The 22,685-nt window shown below is 40.3% G+C and overlaps 1 protein-coding gene across 3 annotated transcripts in view; it reads left to right on the forward strand.

The window, feature by feature from the left end:
• TTBK1 (tau tubulin kinase 1) overlaps positions 1–22,685 on the forward strand; it is a 157,300-nt gene that overhangs the window by 58,096 nt on the left and 76,519 nt on the right. For all 3 annotated transcript variants that reach the window (XM_042445382.1, XM_042445383.1, XM_042445381.1), the window contains 3 exons: positions 1,451–1,524; positions 9,662–9,802; positions 12,111–12,215. In XM_042445382.1, the coding sequence (XP_042301316.1) occupies positions 1,451–1,524; positions 9,662–9,802; positions 12,111–12,215 (320 nt within the window). The remainder of the gene's footprint in view (positions 1–1,450; positions 1,525–9,661; positions 9,803–12,110; positions 12,216–22,685) is intronic.

Genomic DNA, 22,685 nt, shown 5'->3' on the forward strand with positions numbered 1-22,685 from the left:
CAGTGGCATCTGACATGTGAGAAATATAACTAATATTATTTTGCTAGACATGTATGCACAAGTACAGGAAAAACTGATAACACCAAGGACACTTAAGGAAAACTAAAGAGCAATTCAGATTGCTTTTACTTGTGGACTGGGATTGCTTTTTAAATGTTCTTAGTCATTGCAGCCCAGATACAGTACTGCAGCACTCAGTAGTCCCTACTGATACATAAATTGTTTTCTCAGCTAAGAGGATGTTTTATATAGTTGACTAGTTCCCAACCTTGGCTTCACAAATGTTGTTACACTACAGCCCCCATCACTACTGACTACTTGTTAGAAATGAGGGGAGTTGTAGTGAAATCACATCTGATATCTCTTCCTTATATGTTACTTTGCAAAGAAACTCAGGCATTGGTGAACCCCAGTAGAAGCAGAATTTAGAGTTGGGGCCAGTTACTAAGGTGGAGTCTACATGCCTTTATGAATAGATGGTTCATTTAAGAAGGTGCTTGTGACTGAGATCCTTATTATAGTACACAGTTACAGTGCTATATTTCACTTTAACTGTCATGGCAAGATCCTGTAGAATTCTGAAGTTTGTAATTTAGTGAGACCCAAGGGTTTCTGGCTGAGAATTTTAAATGGCCCCTAAATTACAAATCCCAGGATACAATAAGATGCTGCCAATGCAATTAAAGTGGAATATAATGCTATAACTGTGTAGTTTGATAAGCACCTTAATAGTAACTGTAATAGGAGAGTAATACAGAGATGATCTGTTAGATTACAGAACCCAAGCTATTTGAAGGTTCTTTATATATATCAGAAAATGCTGGGTGATATAAATGTTGAAGCATTAATGGAAAAAAGACTGTGTTATGTTTCTTTGTTATGCTGTTAGCAATTCTCACCTTCTCAGGCTTGCCCTGTTTTGTTGTACTGCTTTAATCTATATTACTTAGTACATTTTTGTTTCACTTTTCTTCCATCATGGAATACAAGACCATTCCATTGTGGTGCTTACCAGATCTGTTTATTTTCAGCATAGTGGCTGCAACATGTAGCCTCAGTCCATACTGTGAGAGTTGTGGTCAGATCATATCTAGTTTTTGTACCTGCAGGGAATATGCTCCATACAGTCTTTCCCACTGAAGAATCTTTGTGCATTGTAGAAAATTCAGGAGCATGTTTTTCGGGCAGGATATAGTATGTTCACAGGAAATCCTTCCCAATGTTTTGGGGCATCACCATTGCCTCATGTTAACTGAGAATAGAGAGTAAAATACACTCTCTTGCCACTTAACATTGCAAGGGGCCGACAAGCTATCTTTTTAATACATTTGTCTACTATTTTTGAGTTGTCCAAAGAAGGACCCTACGGATCCTGGGAAGACAGTGTAGCCACAAACTGTCAAAATGGTGACTGATTACATATTATGATGTTTGTCTTTATTGATTGCAGGGAAAGATCATGTTTGTAGATTTATTGGTTGTGGCAGGAATGAGAAGTTTAACTACGTTGTTATGCAGCTTCAGGTGAGTTTTTACGCATTCTGTTTTTTTGAGGGGGGAAGAGTTCCATAAATGTTATTGCAGGGTCATTATTGGGGGCCAGGCATCTTTTTGAGATGAACACATTTTTGGACAAATACTATGTAAAAAAATCTTTCCCTTTCTCTCAGTACATCACAAAACATTTGGAAGGGAAGGGAGTTTATTTAAATTTGTTAGGAGAGACTATGACAGATGCGACAACATGACACTTCCAAATCTCTTAAACCTTTTTACACTGTATGTTTCTGGCTGCTACCAATATGTGTGGAGACCCTCGAACTTGGATCTCTCACTTATGACTACCACACCAGTACTCTCTTCTAATGCCAGCACTCTGGGGTTTTAAAACAACTTGGCACCAGTTGTGAATTTATAACTACACACCCACTATCTGAAGTGTTCTAAATAATAAAGAGTATTTTCTTTCTTAGTAGCATTTTAAATATGTTTGGTAGCATGTATGATGTTATGTTTAAAAACACTTCAGGCAACTTCTTGTTGAAAACAATGGAAAGAACTTTATTTACAAACAAAGCTTATTGTTGTATCTTTCTTAGTGGATATTATTCAAGCTTGTTACAGTGTTCGAATTGCTTTAGTAGTTACAAATCTTATCACTTTCTCTCACTTGATACTATGTACATTTCCTTTCACTCTTGGTCCACAAAGAACCTATAGCCAGTTTCTTTAGCTGTTAATTCAAGTTGAATTTAGCTGAACTTCATCTGCTTAACTACTCTTAACCTCATCCGCTCCTCAGGTGGCTCCTAATATTTTCCACAGCTTTCCTAGTTGTAATCCTGCAGGATATCAACACACATTTTAATTCTGGACTTCTCTTGTCCCTAAATGGGGTAACTAAAATCCCTCAAACTGTACCTCACGACAGTCCCACTCAGCCTTCTTGGCTGCTAACCCCACAGTGTAAAATGACATACTCCTCCCAAACATGGCTCCTCCTCTCTATTTGTACTTGTTCCTGGGAGCAGCACCCACTTTTTCTATAGCTTAACTTAATTTTGGATGCCAGATTGTATCTGTTCCAGGCTAGAGGTTTCTTTTCTTTGCTTTAAGCAAAGCCACTGCTGTTTAGGCCAGGAATAATAGGGCAGGCAAAGAAGCAGGAAGAAAGTCAGAAAGAACTCTTAGAACACATCCAGACAGATTAAAAAGACATCCAGACAGATTAAAAAGACAAGAAAGTCCCAATTTTGTTTGCTACTTGTGATTTTATATATCTTTTATTCACATACATTTTGTTTATCACATAATATTTTCTGTGAGCTCCTGGTATTGCCAGAGAATTTTTATATCAGCTCCCCAGGTCAGTTTATTTTAACCCAGTATAAAAATCAGCAACAACAGGAACAAAACCTAGGACTTTTCAGTCATTCTGGATTCTCCCGTACATAGTTGAACTCTGAACAGCAAGAACAGCCCCATTTTTCTTCTTTTTTAAACTGCCTTGTATTGTGCTTTTTGAAGAGATCTTGGTGCTGTACAGACCAGCGCAAAGCATACTAGGGTTGCCTTGGGGCATCCTTTCCAGATGCCCTGCAACCCTAGTACGTTGTCCTTTCTACATGGGTGCTGCCATTATGATGTCACGGCTGCACCGCCTCCAAATGGGTCGGCGCGGGCGTGTCATCTTGGCACCGTTGAAGGGTGCCTGTGGCGTCCTTTCAGCAGCGCCAGAAGGAGCTCTGAAACGGAGCTCCTTCCTTCGTTTGTGTTGCTGGTGCAGACTTTACACGGCTGCGCCAGTGACACAAAAGAGAAAGGGGCCAAGCGGCCCCTTTCTCTTTTTCCCTGCTGCTGTCAGGGTGTCTGTAGGGCATGAAGCCCCAAGGACACCCCTTTCCAGGCCGCGGGGAAAAGCAGTGGATTGGGGCCTCGGGGCTGCCGCTGTGGCAGCTGAGGTCCCGATCTGTCAGGGAAAGGGACGGGTGCAGGCCACCCCAAAGGGGCGGTCTGTACACCACCCTTAATATCTTAAAAGCTTGCCAAATTTTTTGTAACTTTTTGATTGGCCTAATAACAATATTACAGTAATAGCAATTTTGGAAGGAGAATTAATATACCTTTACTAGACTGTGCAAGAAAACTTTAAAGCTTTTTTTCTGACCCAGAATTATGGCCTGTGCTTCCTTAAACATGGGTGGAGTGGAGTGAGCAGATTGGAGGGCTGGTTGTTGAAAGCTGGTGTAGTGTAGTTTCAACGAAGACAGGCTGTGCTTGGTCATTTTCACTCAGAGTAATAAAGAACAGGGGGAAGGTGAAGTAAAAATGGGGCTTCTTCCACTGAGAATCTGCACTGAAGGAGAAAATGAGAAGGGTGGCACAAATCAATGGCTGTTTTGATATCCCTGAATAAGTGGTTGGGTACACAGGAAGGTAGAGAAGGGTGACAGACACCCCAGAGCCAAAAGTAATGCTTACGCCAGGGGTAGGCAATCTTTTTGAGCCGGGGGCCGGGTTGCTGTCCCTCAGACAACTGGGGGGCCAAAGTCAAAAAATAAATAATTAAAAAAATTTTAAAAATTAAATATATAAATAAACCAGGACAAATGTAGGACAAAATTTTCAAATGGAAGACACTTTTTTTTTTAAAATGGAGGACACGTGAAAAAAATTGCTGATTTTTAAAAAAATGTTAATATAAATGCATGTTTCTGAGGCTTCTATAGACAATTGCCCCCCAAAGGCCCCGGCGGCAATTGGCAGCAGGACCAGGCTGGGGCCGGTCCCAAGGCCTCGCCGGGCCGCATTCGGCCTGCGGGCCGCAGGTTGCCTACCCCTGGCTTACGCAAATCAAATTCTGGGAGCAGCAGCAGTTCCTCCTTCCTCTCTTACCTGAGTCCTTCTGACTTCTGGAGTCTTGATGTTTTGTACCGTCACTGTGGCTACCCCTGATTGTAACTGCTCTGCTAATCAGCTCAAGATCCACTGTTTTCTAGTTCAAGAGCTCCTGATGAAATAAAACAGATTCATGAACGTAAAACATAAAATTGCTGATACATGTCCTTTGCCAAAGCTCGAAGAGAAGGAAGAATGGTGAGAATTATTTTTTCACAGGCACACATAATATTTGTTCCCAAGGGAATAATTATAATACTGTACTAAACTGGATAAGTGTGCCTTTAAAAAATCCAAAACAGATACACTGCTAGCTCAAATGCATTTTGACTATATGAGGTCCAGGTTCATGGTTAAGTCTTTCATGTCTTTGATTAATGAAAATGTGAAGACTCTGTAAATGGGCTGTATAGTGAACAAACTGACTACAGAAAATGTTTCCAGAATAAGGCTTGCTAACCTGTTTATTTGTTTTGTCCTTTCCACCTCACTTGTGAAGATGAGGCTTTTGTTAACTAGCTACAAAAGTGGTAGAGTCTGGTAAAGGTGTAATAATTTTAGGCAGCACTAAGTTGAGTTCCTTTCCCTTCCCTCACCTTCCCTTTCTTTTTTGCAGCATTGTGTCTTCTAAGAAAGTAAGAAATTAATGTTTTTATCTGTGAGCCACCTTGGAGCCCTTCTGGGAGAAAGGTGGTATACAGTCGTCCCTCCAGATTTGCGGCTTTGGGATTCGTGGCTTTGATTATTCACAAGTCCCTAGCTGTGTGCATGTGTAGTCCTTCTCTTCTGTCCCTCCCAGGCTTTTCCCCTGTGAGCGACAGAAAAGCCAAGGACAGAAAGAACAGTCGAGAGGATACGCATGTACAGCTATGGACTCGGGAATAATACAGCTCCCTGAAGCTGCTGTTGTGCCTTCCTTCCTTCGTCCCCAAGGCATGAGGGGTGTGTGTGTGTCCGGACCCATCTCAAGCCTGGGGAAAGAAGGAAGAAGCAGCCAGCCAGCCAGCCAGCCCACCCTCCCTCCTTCCTTCCCTCCCAAGGCATGAGAGAAGTCTCCAGAACTCTGTCAAGCCTTGGGAAAGAAGGAGGCAGCGGTCAACGTGCATTGCCCTGCCCTTTCAGCACCTCAGACAGCTTTCTAGAGCTGTTTGAGACTTCGGAAGGGAGACATGTGGGCACACCAGTCCCCCTCCTCATTATTCATGAATTTTCATATTCACGATGGTACTCCGCCCCTAGCCCCCACAAATCCAGAGGGATGACTGTACAAATGAAATTAATAGTAGTAGTAGTAGTAGTAGTAGTAAGTCCCTGTGATATCCTTTCAAAAAACCTAGTAAAATGTGAGCTAGACAATGTGACCATTAGGTGGATTTGTACTTGGTTGACCAACCGAAGCCAAAGGGTACTCACCTAAGGTTCCTCTTCATCCTGGACAGAAGTTAGAAGTGGAGTGCCACAGGGTTCTCTCCTGGGCCCAGTACTATTCTACAATGACTTGGATAATGGAATAGAGGGCATGCTTTATCAAATTTGCAGATGACATTAAATTAGGAGGGAGGGGTTACTAATGCCCCAGAGGACAGATTCATAATTCAAAATGATCTTAACATATTAGAAAGTTTGGCTAAAACCAACAACATGAATTTCAACAGGACCAATAAAAATGAAATGCACAGATACTGAATGAGTGACACCTGGCTTGATGATAGTACATGTGAAAGGGATCTAGAAGTCTTGGTGGATCACGGGCTGAACATGAGCCAGTAATGTGATGCAGCAGCTAAGAAAGCCAATGCAATTATAGGCTGCATCAATAATAATAATAATAATAATAATAATGTTTATTTATATTTCCCACCTCTCCCAAGGATCGAGGTGGGATTACCTCAGTAAAAATGATACAATAATACAAAATACAATCAATAAAACACTAATACTGAATAGGAGTATAGCGTCTAGATCAAGGAAAATAATAGTGCTACACTATTCTGTTTTGGTCAGTCTTCACCTTGAATATTGTGGCCAGGTCTGGGCACCAAAATTCAAGAAGGATGTGGACAAGCTGGAGCGTGTCCAGAGGTGGGTGACCAAAATAGTGAAAGGTCTGGAAACCATGAATGAGGAGAGACTTAGGGAGCTGGGTATGTTTAGCCTGGAGAAGAGATGGGTAAGATGTGATATGATAGCCCTGTTTAAATATTTGAAGGGATGTCATATTGAGGAGGGAACAAGCTTGTTTTCTGCTGCTCCAGAGACTAGGACACAGAGCAATGCATTCAAGCTATGGGAAAAGAGATTCCACCTCAACGTTAGGCAGAACTTCCTGATATTAAGTGCTATTTGACAGTGGAATGCACTCCCTCAGAGAGTGGTAGGGTTTCCTTCTTTGGAGGTCTTTAAACAGAGGCTGCATGGCCTTCTGTTGGGAATGCTTTGATTGTGAGTTTCTGCATTGCCTTTGTAGTCTCTTCCAACTCATATCATTCTGTGAAAACCCTATGAAATTCATATAAAAATATAAATAAATAAATAAATAAATAAATAAATAAATAAATGAGGTTGCTACAGTATAAGTGGAGAAACAACACAAAGGTACATACAAAGGCACAAAAGCTAATAAACAGTAAACAGGAGCAGGAAAAGGGTGTTGTTTCCCTCTCTCAACTCATTTTCCACTTCTGTAGCACTCGAGGTATCACTTTCAAGAGGTGTCTTCATAAAAAATGGTAAAACAATGCCTTCGTGTGAATCCCCTATGAATTGTTGGTTGGCACCACCTGTAAATATAGTCAGTGTAGGTCAGAAAGTGTTGAAAACAAAAGTATGTTCTGGATTTTTTGAAAAAAAATTAATTTGTAGATGTGGAAAGTGCAAAACAACAACAGCAATACCCAGCCATAGCTTATACTGTGGGCCCTAGGCATCGACTGGTTCAGTAGCATGGATTTGGGCAACCGCAGGTTGAAATGAAGAAATTTTTATTTATTTATTTATTTTACCTGTAGTGGATTGCAGCTAGGCTGAGTAGTGGTCCTAGCATAGTAGCGGAGGCTGTGGTGACAAGGTCCAAGAGTCAGGCATTTATTCTTCCTGGTTTGACTGCGACAAGTATGCTTTTTCCTTGAAAAGGCTGAAGTGGTGGCTGACTTGCTCCAAGCAGGCAGCAGGAAGAATGTGTGCCTGGTACTTAGGGCTTGCTGCTGCCACTCTGCTCCCTGCCCCAGGCTGATGGAAGTCAATGCCAAGATGATGCTGGCAGATACTATATCTGCTATGCCAAAGAGTCCAAAAGTCTTAGTTGAAAAACCTCCTGTTTGCAACAGGCTAAAGCTTCAGGAGGTAAGGCGTCAGTAGTGGTAAGCCCCAAGTGCCAGATGCTTACTGCTTCTGCCTCCTCTCTTAACTGCATTCTGGGATTGACTTCCATCACCAAAGTAGGAGAAGGAGTGGTAGTAGCAAGCCCCAGGCGTACATTCTTCCTGCCTCCAGTTCCAGCTTCCTACTGGGAGCATGCCAGCTGCCGCTTCCACCTTTTGACTGAAAGTGCAGAATTGCCACAGCCAAAGCAGGAAGAATGCATGCCTCCTTTCTGGGCCTTGATGCCACAGCCTCTCACTGCTCTGGGACTGCTTCTTGGCCTGGCTGCAGTTGATTTCAGGTAATTTTAAATTTTAAATACAGACTTGAGTATCATTTTTGGGGATCTGTGGGGTGTGTGTGTGCTGGAACCAAACCCTCTTAGATACCAAGGGTCCACTGTAAGGTATATCCCATCTCACATGGCCTATATTGAAGAGCTACAGTACATTGCTATCTTCTTTGTGTGGCATAGCCAAGTATAAGAACCCATTGCTTTCTTCATCCTAATAATCTGTATCAATACTATTACCAGCACTTTTCTTCTTTCCCCACAACCTTCTCTTTCTCTCACAGACTCCCCCAGGTTTCACTTCTGTTCCTTACACTTTCAAAACTGTAAATAGAGCAGTTGCTACCTGCCTCTCCTAAGTGCTCCCTTCCCAGCAAGGGTCAGAGATATGTCAGGGGAAGGACACATTTCTTGTCTTGAGTTTCTGTTTTGCTAAATGCTGGTGACTGCACTCAAATAGGTGAAGGCTCATACTTTAGCCAGCTCTGTCCAGGTACTAAGAGCCAAACAATTTGATACTTGAGTGTGTTGTTTTGGAATTATCAGTGTATAAGTGGCACAGACACCTCAGGAGAAATTCACAGTTTCATCTTTGCCGCTTTAATATCTGAGCAAGTAGGCTCAAGTGTATGAAAGCTCATGCTACCAGCTCGTTTCTTTCAGTTAGTCTCAAAATTGCTACAAGATCTCTTTGCATATTGGTAGTCCTTATGAGATATTATGCAAAAAGTGAAGGGCACATGCACATCTCCATGCACACAGTGGACATGAACCAAGTGGCCATCCACAGCTCCTTGGGACATGTCCCAGATGTTTGAGGACGCGAAGTTCCCTTTCATACTATGTATTTCTACAGAAAGTTCACCTGTAAATTATCCCTGAAAAATTTTTTACAGGGATTTTTTTATAGCTTTTTCTTTTCTTTTCTTTTCTTATCCTTGATGTTGGTATGCTGAAGCCAAAACAGTTTTTCCAGATTTCTTCAGTGCCAAAGTAGAGATAATGTGAGAGGTCTGAGGGTAGGATCTTCTTCATTTGTGTCCCCTCCCTTTAAAGAAGTACCTATGCAATGTCCTATATATTTTCACCTGTGAGAGCAACTACCAGATTAGAATTACTGTATGTTTTTCATCAGAAAAATGGTATGGTGTGAAGGAAACAGGGAGAGAGGAAACCCCTTCTCCCTAAATGCCAGTCGTACCTACCACCAGTTCAGGTAGCACTGAATTTTAAAAAGCAAGAGTAGGTGATCTGATCACAACATGCCTAGTTGGGCTTTGTTGATATATGCCTTCAAGCCATTTCTGACTTATGGTGACCCTAAGGCAACCCTATCATGGGGTTTTCTTAGCAAGTTTTTTCATAGGGAGGTTACAGTTGCCATCCTCTGATGCTGAGAGAGTGTGAGTTGCTCAAGGTCACCCAGTGAGTTTATATAGGTTACCAGGTGACTGTTTGTGTAATGAGTGTACTGGAATGTGGGCTGCTAAAAATGGCAGGGCTGAATAGAGGGTGGGGTTTTTCCTTCTTTGCTGTGGAATACATTATACTATTACATTTAATCTGTTGGTGAAAATTTAGTGTTATAAAATCAGTTTGCAACTATTTCAGGGCCGGAATCTTGCCGACCTCAGAAGAAGCCAGCCCCGGGGAACCTTTACGTTGAGCACAACCCTCCGGTTAGGCAAACAGATCCTAGAATCCATAGAAGCCATTCACTCAGTGGGATTCTTGCATCGAGACATCAAGCCTGTAAGTAGTTTCTGCTGACTCTTCTTTCTCTGTACAATTAGATTCCTTTCCCTGTACTGTAGTTGCTTTCACTTTATCCAGTACTAATAAGCTCTAATAAGAAAATACAGCTATCCCTACAATTGGAAAAAAATAGTAATACGGAGGATACATTGCTATTACTCAGTGATGTTTGTTCCCTCTCATTCAATTTTTAAAAAATTATTAGCAGAAAGGAAGGAAATGGTCCAAAAGAAAAAGGTTTGTTCTGAAAGAGGAGATATTTCAGCTAGTGTTTCCTAAGGCTGCTCCCCTTGAACCTAATTCCACCTAATTCCACCTTCTTTTTAAAAAAACAACAACTTGGAGATGGATATGAGAGTAGAAAATCTCTTTAGACTCTTTTATTGTGATCTAACATCACGGTATTTGTACATCATAACAACAGCTGTAGCAGGAGAGGGAATCAGGAATATTCCAAGGTACTGTGGTGGGAGAGTATGCTTGCTGGCTGCTGGTATTGGTGCTCATGTCTCTGTTTCCTATAAAGTAGGGTGGGGAACATCTGCTGTACCAGATGTTTTGTACTAGAACTTCCTTACTATTAGCAATGCTGACTGGAGTTTTTGAAAGTTAAGTCCATCTGAAGAGCCTCAAGCCTACCCTTTAAAAAAAGACTACATGATAATTCTCATATTGTAACGGTACACAAATGAATACTTGGCTATTTTTACAACAGAAAATTAATAACTGTTAGGTTTGTTTAACATTTCTAAAGTTCTTAAAGCTCTAGTTGCCATATTGGCTTGTATATGGCAAAAATGGGCAGGAATCAGCATGATTCAGTGGTCTGAGCATTGTATTAGAATTCTAGAGACCAGGGTTCAAATCTCAGCTCAGTCATGGAAACCCACCCTAACTCTTTCAAGCGCAGAGGAACGTAAAGGCAAACCTCCTCCAAACAAATCTTGCCAAGAAAACCCTGTGATAGGTTCCCTTTAGAGTTTCTGTAAGATGGAAATGACTTGAAAGCATGCAACAATGGCAAAAGAAAAGAAAAGAAAAAAAAGAAAAACCCAGTACAGTCAGGATTATTGGGCGCCCTTGTCAAGTGCTAGGGGTGGGCCGAGGGCGCTCTGCCCACAGGTGCCTCAACCCTAGCACGTGATAAGGGCGTAACAATGGCGGCACCCTGTACAGACGGGCGCCACCATTTTTACGTGCCTGATGCCTAGCGTCCGCACATTGTGGCACCATTATGACGTCACGAGTGTACCATTGGTGCACTGCGGTGTCATAATTGCGTCACAGGAAGAACCCGCTTTTTGTGGGTTCTTTTTGCTCTGTGGGGAAGTCCCGCGGTCTGGAGGCTGCAGCTTCCCCGCGGATCAAAACTAGGCTCTGGCAGGCCGCCGTTTTTGGGCAGTCTGTACCCCGCCATAGAAAGACAATTTGGGACTCGGATGGGTGGGCACAGCCTATGGCTCAGTAACTAATTTAATTGATGAAAACTGACCCCTGACCCCCATATGGTTACCTGCCCCATTTTAGACTGTTTTTGAGATAGATTAGCTTTGAATTTTTTGCTGGATTTCCATCAGTGGTTGTGCTGAGTAAATTTCAGTTCATTTGGACTGAGGGAAGGGTGAGCATGAGTCCATTAGACAGTACATCTCAGCACATAGTAATATAGATCTTTTTAAAAACTAACATATAATAATAATAATAATAATAATAATAATAATAATAATAATCCTTTATAATGTTGTAATAATTAGTATTACTGTGTTGTACAAATAGAATAAATTGTGTCTTACACGTTTTCAAGGGGGATAGGGGGATGTTAGCTGCAGGGGAAATATTGTTTTTGATGAGCTGCAGTGTATTGAAGCATTATCTATGAATATAGGGCAGATCAGTAGATCTTAAAATTGTACAGTGGTGCCTCGGGTTACGAAATTAATTCGTTCCGCGGCTAATTTCGTAACCCGAAAAACCTTCGTAAGCCGAATTGCCATAGGCGCTAATGGGGAAAAAGCCGCGGCTCTGCCGCGGCTCCATTTAAAACAGCGCCGGAGTTTTTTCGTAACCCGAAAAAACTTTCGTAACCCGAAACAATAAATCCCTATGGGATTTATTCGTATCCCGAAAAATTCGTAACCTGGGTATTTCGTATCCCGAGGTACCACTGTAGTTGAAGAAGCCCTTGTACAAAGTGGCAAATACTTGTAAGCATGATAGTATTGATCGTGAACTATGATTCTCTTGTTAATAAACATGAAAAGATAATGATGTACTGAATTCTTCTTATCCGGTTGTTTTTGTCTAGTCCAACTTTGCTATGGGACGCCTGCCCTCTACTTACAGGAAATGTTATATGTTAGACTTTGGTCTCGCCCGGCAGTATACCAATACCAATGGTGAAGTTCGACCTGTAAGTTATATCTTTTGTATTTCTTCTGCTTTTTAAATAATGGGGATTAAAAACCACAATAAACTATTCTGCTGCTGGTTGGTGGGGTGGAAATTGAACTTGTCAAAATCTTCTTGTTGCCAGACTATCTATGATTTTAAAGGTTTTCTTTGAATATGTCTATGCTTATTAGTCAGAACCTAAGAGGAGGACAAGGCCATTTTAAGTTGTTCACAATGTTCCATTGGTTTACTTTTGCTGGAGCTCTCTCTATCTCTCTTTTTAATGCATCTTATGACACTGGGTTTTATACAGTAAATCTGAGCAGGAGGCAACTAGTTGAATTAATCTGTATTTATTTTATTGGATTTATACCATATCTTTCTCCCAAAGCTGTTCACAAAATTGCTTTTCATCTCCTTCCCGCTACAGCTCTCTAATCCCCCCTCCCATTAAAAAAAAAACTTCTACCTGTCCTAAGTTCAGGGGAAAATTTTCAGCTGATGACCCTGCTAGCACAATATTCCTGTGCTCAGTTTTGAGTGATTCCTCCCTCCTACCATAGTCCTCTGTGGCACAGCCCATTCTATTTAAAAGAGCATTATAAATACTTGGAGGACTTTTGTGGGGAACATTCACAGGGCTTATCTGGGAATAGGGAACAGCAAGCCAGTTGTCTGTGCTGTGTTCCACTTACATAACCATGGTATACAACCTCCAGATATTTTTTTCCTTTGAATATTTTTCATTAATACTTTTGAGATTTTTTTTTAAAAAAGGTTATTTCCATTTCTACTCTCTGTTTGGTGTGGTATCATGCTAGGCTGTTTACTCTATTAAAGTGCAAACATAGACGTGTACTCAGGATAAAGGCCATTCTTTTTTCAATATGCAAGCATTATACTAAATGCAGCTTAGAATCTAACAAGCATATACTGTATGCATCAACGCTCTTATTAACTCATCCTGCAATTTTGTAAACTTTTGTTGTTCTTTGCAATATTGTGTTTTTGGGCTCTTAAGTTGTCTTATGTCTTTGTTCTGGGTTTGCTTCAAGGATATTAACATAATAGTTGCATCAGCAGAAAGTAAGAAATGTGGCAGTTTTGTCACAGATCTGCTGATTTATTGGTAAAGAACACCATGTGTGGTTAAATGTGCTGTCGAAGGCTGCAGCAATTTTCCAGTGTATCCATACCAGTAATGCTACTTTCAAAGTTTCCACCTAGAACAAAAGCCTTATAGACTAGGAAGACTGTTGTCTGCTGATCTCTCCCACTTTCCAAATTTTCACATCTGAGTTATGAAAGGATTTAGGATTGGGACTTGGTTCTCAGAACTTAACTTGCTTGATTATTGCTATATAAACTGGAGAGGTCAGGTTATTTTTAACGTCATGACATACATCCAAATTCAGGATTTGCATCTAGGATGCTGTAAGGTGGTAGGGCTTCAAACAAACCATTTCCCTCCTCTTTTTCCTTGTCCTTAAAAAAAAAAAAGATACCTTCAATAGGTTGCCATTATAGTAAATATTAGCATTTATTTATATTCTGCCACCAGTGTACATGGCACTTTGTAAGTGAAAGAACAAAAACAAATTTCGTTTAAAAACCCAGCCAGACCTGCTAAGGGCAATTGTCACTCAGCTTGTTCCAGGAGAGGGCAGTTGAGTGGAATTGCCCTTAACGGATCTGGCTGGGTTGCATGAATCTGGTTAATTTGAAACTGAAAAGCATACAGACTGCCTGGTTTGATTCCTTTAGACATTTTTTTTGTGGCCCAGGATGGTTTGAGTGGCCCTGTTTTGCCTCCAGATTTATAGACTGCTTTCTACCCAACTTTGCTGTTAGAAGAGAGAATAAGGAAGTCATTACAGCGGTGAGCTCTGAAGAAAATCATAATGGAAATCTAACTCCTGCAGAGACTTTTAAAGTTCAGGTTCTTCACAGTATCTCCTCCAATTGCACCTATGCCAACTTTTATGCCACTATTTCAGTTTACTTTAGACATACATTTTATTTAATTTTATGTAATTTTAATCTACTTTACATATATATTTAACTAGTATTTACACCTTTTAAACTAACTCCAACCCCAGCTTTTTTTTTTTTTTTTGAAAATATGATTCCACAAACACTTGGTCGACTTGAAAAGTGGCTTCTGGCCCAGTAGTATTTCTCTCCTGGCAATACATAAACAGTGTGGTTTGCCAGTTAAGAGAACTGGTTAAGAAACTAGTTTACGGCCCCATTCCCACTGGGTAAAAAAAGTGGCTTATATTGCTGCGATTCTGACTCAGATTTTTTCCCCGAGGCATATTCGAATCTGGTCCCTTGTTCCCATTACGAAAGGATGCAAACGGACTCGGGTTTTTTGACCCATGTTCTCGTTCCAATTGAAATTTTCTCGGATGTAACTTGAAGTGGACTTTTTTGCTCCCCATTTCCATTGCCTTTTTGGAACCTCTTTTTTTAAAAGCAGCTGTCACTCAATAATAATAATAATAATAATAATAATAATAATAATAATAATAATAGGTTTTATTTATATACCGCCCAATCACTGGGAATCAAGCGTCTAGGCACTCGACGTCATAGCCAATCAAACACTTAGGCGCTTTTCCCCTCTGGGAAAGGGAGAAGGAGCCTCTATTTCTCCAAGTCCCTTTGCTTCCCAGGCTCTCCTGTGTCTTCCCAGAGTCCCTCTGGGAAAGGGAGAAGGAGCCTCCATCCCCCAAGTCCCTTTGCCTCCCCCTTTGCTGCCTGGGCTGTTTGGGGGCCAATCGAGCAGGCATGTAAAAAAAGAAAAAAATAATAGTTAAAAATGGTGTTCAATGGCTCCTCACACGTCGATCTATGCATGTGGAGCAGGGGGGAGGTTGCAGGGGGGCGTAATGTGGTTACTGCGTTTGGAGATCAATATAGCAGTTTGCTGTGTTTGGACACCCCACAAAGCGCCTAGGCAATTGAAAGATTAATTTTTTAAAAAATAAATTTGTCTACACATGCTTCCCACTCCACCAGGAGAAAGGCTATGCGAACGGGGGGAAATGGCGCTGGTAATGCAGGAAAGAGAACAAGCGGGTGACACCCCCAGGCCAGCCCCTTGAGCACTGCTCCTCTCATCCCCAAGTTCCTGAATCGGACACCCTTGTCATTCCCATTCATTTGCCCCGAATCATACTCAGGAGGTGCAGGAAAAACCTCCAAAAAAGTACAGTCAAATTAACCTGGATTATTCACCACTGATTTGGGTTTTCCTAGAAAAAAACGATTACATGGGGATCAGATCCGAATTCCAATGGGAACGAAATTTACGCAATGAGGATTGAATGCTTGCTCAAATGGGAACTATGCCCCCATAATCCACGTCTTGATCCGCTTTGTAAGCCAGTGGGAATGGGGCCTAAATCAATCAGTTGTGTTACAGTCATAGAATACTGTTTTGCTATTATCAAACCAAATAGCATGCAAGTTTGGTTCAGTAGATGATATCTATTTTATCTGTTGTACATTTATTATTTATCATATTCAATCTCCCATGTAGCCTCTGTGTAGAACGTTTTCCAATATTTAAAATTTTTATTTATCAGTGCAAGTTTAGAAATGTGTCCTTCAACCTTTATATGCTTTTCAGTTTCAGATTAATGAGATTCATACAATTCAGTAAGATTAGTTCTGTTGCTTGCATTTACCATTGGCTATGTTGGACTAATGGGATTTTTATTTCAACAACTATCAGGCCACATCACTGAATTCCACACCATTGTAGTTCCTAATCTTATTTCACAATACAAATTTCAATTCTCAGGTTGGACACTTTTCTGTACCCTTCCTTTTTTAGTGTACAGCCTCACACAGCCTCAGTTGTTTTAAGTCTCTTGAAGCTCTCTGCTAAAACACATGTCTTCCTGGTTATTGTTTTATGACACTGCTAGTGAATAGCAGCATTTTTGTCATGACAGGCTTCTCCTGTTTGCATGGATTGGCAGTTGTATTGTGCATGCTTCTGTTTTTGCTGATTCAGCCCTAGATCATTGATTAGAGCTCTTTCTCCTCGTGATTCAGACTGCACTGCAGTAGCTTGCAATACTTAACTGAGGATATTGTATGTATATGTAAGTGCAGATTATTCTGTGGCTGTGGTGGCTGTATGGTTGAGGCAGAATATTAAAAGACAGTGCTGGTTTAACTGGAAAATTGCAGGAACCAATGAACAAAAAAATTTAATTAGAAATGATTACCGGTATATATATTTTTAGCTAACTGTCCTGTCAGATTCAGCTTAAATTTGTTACCTCAGCACAAATAAAAAATAAAATTGCCAGTCAGGGTATTTTTCTAATGCTGATGCAAACATTACTATTTTGGGGAGAACGTTTTGTAGTAAAAAAAAATTTTTTTTTAAATAAATTTATTATTAAAATTAAAATAATTACAAACATACAACTTTACATATCATACATTCTCCATTACACTTTTAATACATTTTACAATGTATAATCCGCTCCCTAATTGGTTTTCTAACCTTAACTATATCTATCTTCTTAACCTTTTATTCCTATATATATCTTATTCTTCTTTTCTTTTTTTTTAAAAGAAGGTCTTTGAATTATATATTTGAATTGGGGCTTACTCAAGTGTGCTAAATTAGAGATCATTGTCATTGCATACTGTAAATAAATTAACTGAGTGATTCATCGCATTCTGATCATCACACTTAACTGCCCATTGTTTACAACGAGGATGGCCAACTTTGATTCAATTTTATCTAGTCTGAAGCAGCCTGACTAAAATTTAATCAAGATTGGGGCAGAATTTTCCCCCACAATGTGTTTCATAAGCTTTGTTGGTGATAGACAAGTCAAAGTGTAAAAGATGTACTTTTTATATTGGATCTTTCTTTTGTTTTGTGTGCAGTGACCCTGTGGTCCTTAAGCACACGAACATAATACTGTAAGATGATGGACTTAAACTTCATTATATATTTTGATCACTTATGAGGAAGTGAGTTACTGTGACAAAATATATTTACAGTTCCCTGATGAAAAGTATAGGTTGAACTTTACACAGATGAAATTGTGGGTACGCTTAGGTACTTGTGATACTGATATTCTCACATCAGGAAATATTACTTTGTCCACTTTGCTTCTCTTCAGCAGCTATGACATATTTCAGAAAATTAGCCTGGTATAGAGGAGATAACTAGCTAGCTAGCTAGCTAGCTAGATTGAATTTCTCTTATTCAAAATGCCTGAGACCAGCAGTGTTTGGGATTTTGGAGTTTTTCTGGTTTTGGAATATTTGCCTATACATAATGAGATATCTTGAAGTTGGAACCCAAGCCTAAACATGCAATTAATTTATGATTTGTATACCTTATACACATAGCCTGAAAGTAATTCTATATACAATCTTATTAATACTTTTGTGCCTGAAATGTTTCTGTTTGTTGAACCATCAGAAAGCAAAAGTGTCACTATCTCAGCCACTCATATGGACAATTTGGGATTTCGGAATATTTTGTATTTTGGAATTCCAGATAAAGAGACACAGCTTGTATACTCTGAATTCATGTGCCCTGTCCTAAACTGGCTTCTCAGCTGAATGTATTGATGAACTGACCATAAGAATTTCCTGAAAGAACACCATTTTTTAAAATACTTAATTTCCTAATGAATATGGTTGCATTTAATATAGACTAGATGCAACTTGTGCATAGTTGACCGCACTAGGTGCTTACCACACCAAGTTAGTTGATTTGGTACATTCTTCTTGAAAACCATTTCTCCCATACTTGTAAGATAGCAGAAAGTCAAAATGCCCTTTTGCACCATCTCTATATTTGGATTTTAGTGGCATTGCTGTTGTGTGCCTTCAAGTCATTTCCAACTTAGGGCAACCCTTGGCAAGATTGATTCAGAGGACCTTTACCATTGTCTTCCCATGAGGCTGAGAGTGTGTGACTTGCCCAAGGTTATTGGGTTTCATGGGCGAGCTGGGAATCGAACTCTGGTCTCCAGAGTTGTAGTCCAACACTCAAACCACTATGTCATGCAGTTGCATTAGTTTCTACATTTGCTTTCTTGCGCCTGAAATATGACAATACCATTTACACCACCTTGTTTGCTTTGCTTCCTGCTCCATGACTGTTTTTTTAAGGAAGCTGTAGTAATGCATAATGCAATGACATTCCTATGAAACCCCACAGCTCAGGAAGATGAACACATAGCACACCATGTCTGCCATTCCCCCCCCCCCATGCTTTTCCACATGAGCCACCACTTGATTGTTTCTTCTTTTGTACATTACTCTTTTAAATATTTGTATATTTAGTCTTCATTTACTCTTTACAGTTTTCTTGAACCTCATGATTTCTATGAGCATTTATCCTTAATAAGATTACATTGAAATTGCACTTTCTCCCCTATATTAAAAACAGATTTTAAAATAATGTGCAAACCATGCTGGAGAATGGATTATGAATGTACATGGGAACTGTTTGGGGAATAGTTTTTTGGGAACTGTTTTTGGGAACTGTTTTTAATTCCAGTGTCCTAGCTCAACCACTGGTAGTCTGAGATCCCTGGGGCGTGGGAGCAAGGAAACAATACCCATATTGTGCCCTCTATGCTCTCAATATCTCAACAAAGCAGAACAAGAATTTTCACACCCAAAGTAGTTACTAAACCCTAGTAGGAGAGTGTGTCATTAACCGTTTATTTTCAGTGAGAGGATTAATTTCCAAATGACCTGAAGGCCAGCATACATGATATAGCACTGGTGTGCAATAAGATCCTGGCAAACAGGACTAACACAGTGCAGTTGCAGTACAACAGTGTCATGTGAAAAGTATCTTGGTAGTAGAATTCAAAGACATAGCCATATTAGTCTGGATAATCAGTATGTAAAGGGATCTTGTAGCACCTTTGAGACTAACTGAAAAAAAAAGAAGATGGTAGCATGAGCTTTCATAAACTTGAGGCTGCTTCTTCAGATACGTAAGGAAGTAGACTCAAGTCTACAAAACGAGCATCTTTCTTTCAATTGGTCTCAAAAGTGCTGTAAGATCCCTTTGCATAGTCCCGTGGTAGGTGGTAATGTTGCTGATAGAAGAAAGACTGGTATTTTGTATTTAATTTTAATTGCATTTGTATTTAAGAGAACCAGCCATTCAAATAATCTGAAAAAAAGAAATAGAGTTTCTATGTCAGATTTCTTGGTCGAAGACCAACGTAAGATTTATGAAATGGGGCCAGTATGCAAATAGCTTCACCTGTGATTAATTCAAACATACATTTGCATCTTCAGGGTCAATTGCAGGAGAATTTGGTCTGCAAATTTTTAGCAGATGTTGCCTACTTACGTATAACAGTGTATCTGAGGCTACTGCCACACTGCAGAAATAAAGCAATTTGACTCCACTTTCCATGACTCAATGCTATGGAATTCTGGGATATGTAGTTTGGTGGTGCACCATTGCTCTCTGAAAAAACAAAGCTCACAAACCTACAAATCCCAGAATTCCATAGCATTGCCATGCCAATTGAAATTTTGTGAAACTGCTTTATTTCTTCAGTGTAGACAACACCGTATGTCACCAGGACACCACCCTCATTAGGCCATAAGAAATACTTAAAGGATAAATTGATAAATGTACATTTGTCATTTTAACATTGTATTTAAAAAAAACACAGGATGTCTGCCAGAGGGACAAAGGGAAGGGGAAAGCTATTAGGTGAGCCAGTTCACCCATTTATACATTTCTCTTTCAAATTGCAAAGCTGAGTAGAACTTAGGCTCACACTGCATGAGGCTGTCATGAGTTCCCTTTGGCTATTGTATTTGTCTTTCTGTCTAGATGTTGGGGGGCATAAATGTGTGATGAATTTCAAAGACTGGAAATTGTAGTAATGCATGCTAACATAACTCTTAAGAAGGCATCCCAAAAAACCCTTCTTGGCTAAAAGAGCAAATAGGGATAATGATGAGATTGGAGCACTTAACTGAAAGCAAGGACTTGGACATTAGGAACCATTGGAATAGAATACTGTAGTTCTGAGAATGCAAAGGTTGGCCATCTCAAGTTTAAAAAGGTGACAAAAGACAGCCTAGAAACAATGTTCAAAGAAACTAGAAAGAGGGAGAGAGTGAGAAAGAGAGATGCTTGCACAGGCAGAAAACACGGTGGCAATAAATCTGGAATTGGGAAATGGTCTACAAGACAAGAGCAGCATTGACCAAGCACAATTCCCTGCCTAACAGGCACACCCCACTGACCTTCTCCAAATCACTCTCTATAACGTGAACTATTACACACCTTAAATTAAGTACAGCAAGCTTTGTTATAACACATGATTTTACAAAGTGAATTGACTATAACGTGATAGATGAACACTATCCACAGTACATGAAACTTTTAATTGACTATAGTGCAATTCTCATTTAAACATTCAAAACTGGTGAAATCAGTGCCTCTCTGTATCTCTGCTGTTAAGTGGCAAACCTGCTTGCCTCTCCCTTCATCATAGTTGACCAGCCCTGCCAGCTCCATTATCCCAAACTCGCCCTTCCACAGGCAACTTCTCAGGCAAATGCTCATCACCTCTCTATACCCCTGCTTCCTCTCTTTTATTTTGCCCTCATCATCTCCCATCTAAATCCAGCTTCTTTTCTCTCCCCCTCACTGTCACCATCCACCACACAACCACACCCTTTTTGTTGAGACCATCCAGTTCCCTCCACCACTGTTGCCGCCATTGTGCAGAAACATAATACTAACTAGGCTTAGTCTCTAAGGAGCAGCAACAGTGAAACTACATCTCCCCACATTGCAAGAGTCGGTATTTGGCTGGGGCAGAAATTCCCTCATTCAACCACTTATTTTCCCTCCCTCCCCCTTTTCATGCCATTGTGTCCTAGCCAGACACCAATTCCTGCAATATGAGGAGGCATAGCTTAACTGTTCCTGAGGACCTAAGCCTAGCCAAGTGTTGCATATATGTATAGCAGTTGCAACAAAGGGGGTGAAGGAGATATTTGCAGTAAGCAAATATGCAGGCAGGCAGGCAGGCAGGCAGAAAACTCACAAGACCCAACCAATTTTATAAAATGTGTGGTAAATAAACAGCTTGGATTAGATTAATGTTTTTTGAGATCTGCACCTAACCCTATTTTCCCTGAATGGGGTTGCATCCCCCTTGAAAATGCAGTTTCATAGCTTGGTTGTACTCCTGGACTCATCCTGAACCTGGAAGCCCAGGTGCTGACAGTGACCAGGAGCATTTTCACACAGTTAAGACTTGCATGCCAGATGCTCCTATTCCTGGAAATGTTGCATCTTGGCATAGTGACACATGCCTTAATTGCATCCTGTTTAGATTACTATAGCACATTCTACATGACACTACCTTTGAAAAGCGTTTGGAAACTTCAGCTGGTCCAAAGGACTACAGTCAGTTAACTAGGGTTCCTAACAGCTCCATTGTTTTCTAATCTGTTTCCAAACACAGTTCAAAATGTTGGTTACGACTCTTATATAGCTCAGGTCCGGGTTATTGAAAGGACCATATTCTTCCATACAAATTTGCTCATGTTTTGAGATCTTCTGGGGAGACCCTTCTTTCTGTCCCTTCCTCTCACAGTGGGAATATTGTGGGAATGACTGGTTCTCAATGGCTGTTCCCAGGCTCTGGAACTCCCTTCCTCAGGACGGTAGACAGGTGCCCTCTTTGCTATTCTTTCATAGGCAGGTAAAGACCTTTCTGTTTTGATGGGATTTTGAGCAGACCTTCAGGGGGAAAGGGCCTTTCATGTGTGATATTTATATGTCTGGTGTTCTTCTTTTTAATAGTTATCTTTTAATTACTTTAAATTTTACTGATAGTTTAATGCATTTTGAACTTTTGTATGATATAAATGTTTATAGCTGCATCTGTTTTAACCTTTGTAAGCCACTTTGAGACCAAGACTGGAGAAAAAGGCAGGATAATAGTAATACAGTCAGCCCTCTGTATCAGCAAGAGTTTGGTTCATTCCCCCCCCCCTAAGAAATATCAAGGAATCACCAATCCTTATACTGTAAGTCTATAGATGGCAACCTACATGCACCACCATTGACTTACACTGGGCAGGGCTAGCCATGGATGTTCCAGATCATGTATAGCTAGCCTGCCAATATGGAGGGCTGAATGTAATAATACATATATTCCACAAGCAAAGCTCCATTTTGCCATTTTATCTAAGGGACACCATTTTACTATGCCACTGTATTTAATGGGTCTTGATCATCCACGAATTTTGGTATCCATGAGGTGTGTGTGTGTGTCCTGGAACTAAACCCCAGCGGATACCACAGGCCCACTGTAACATCAACAAGTCCTAGGTAATTAAGCAAGAGAATGAGAGAGCACGATATGATTATGATTATGATGTTCTTATTTTTAAATTCATTTCTGTTTTGATTTCCTCCATTTACATTTTTATTGTC

The sequence above is a fragment of the Sceloporus undulatus genome, chromosome 1 (genome assembly GCF_019175285.1).
Source record: "Sceloporus undulatus isolate JIND9_A2432 ecotype Alabama chromosome 1, SceUnd_v1.1, whole genome shotgun sequence".
Lineage (NCBI taxonomy): Eukaryota > Metazoa > Chordata > Lepidosauria > Squamata > Phrynosomatidae > Sceloporus > Sceloporus undulatus.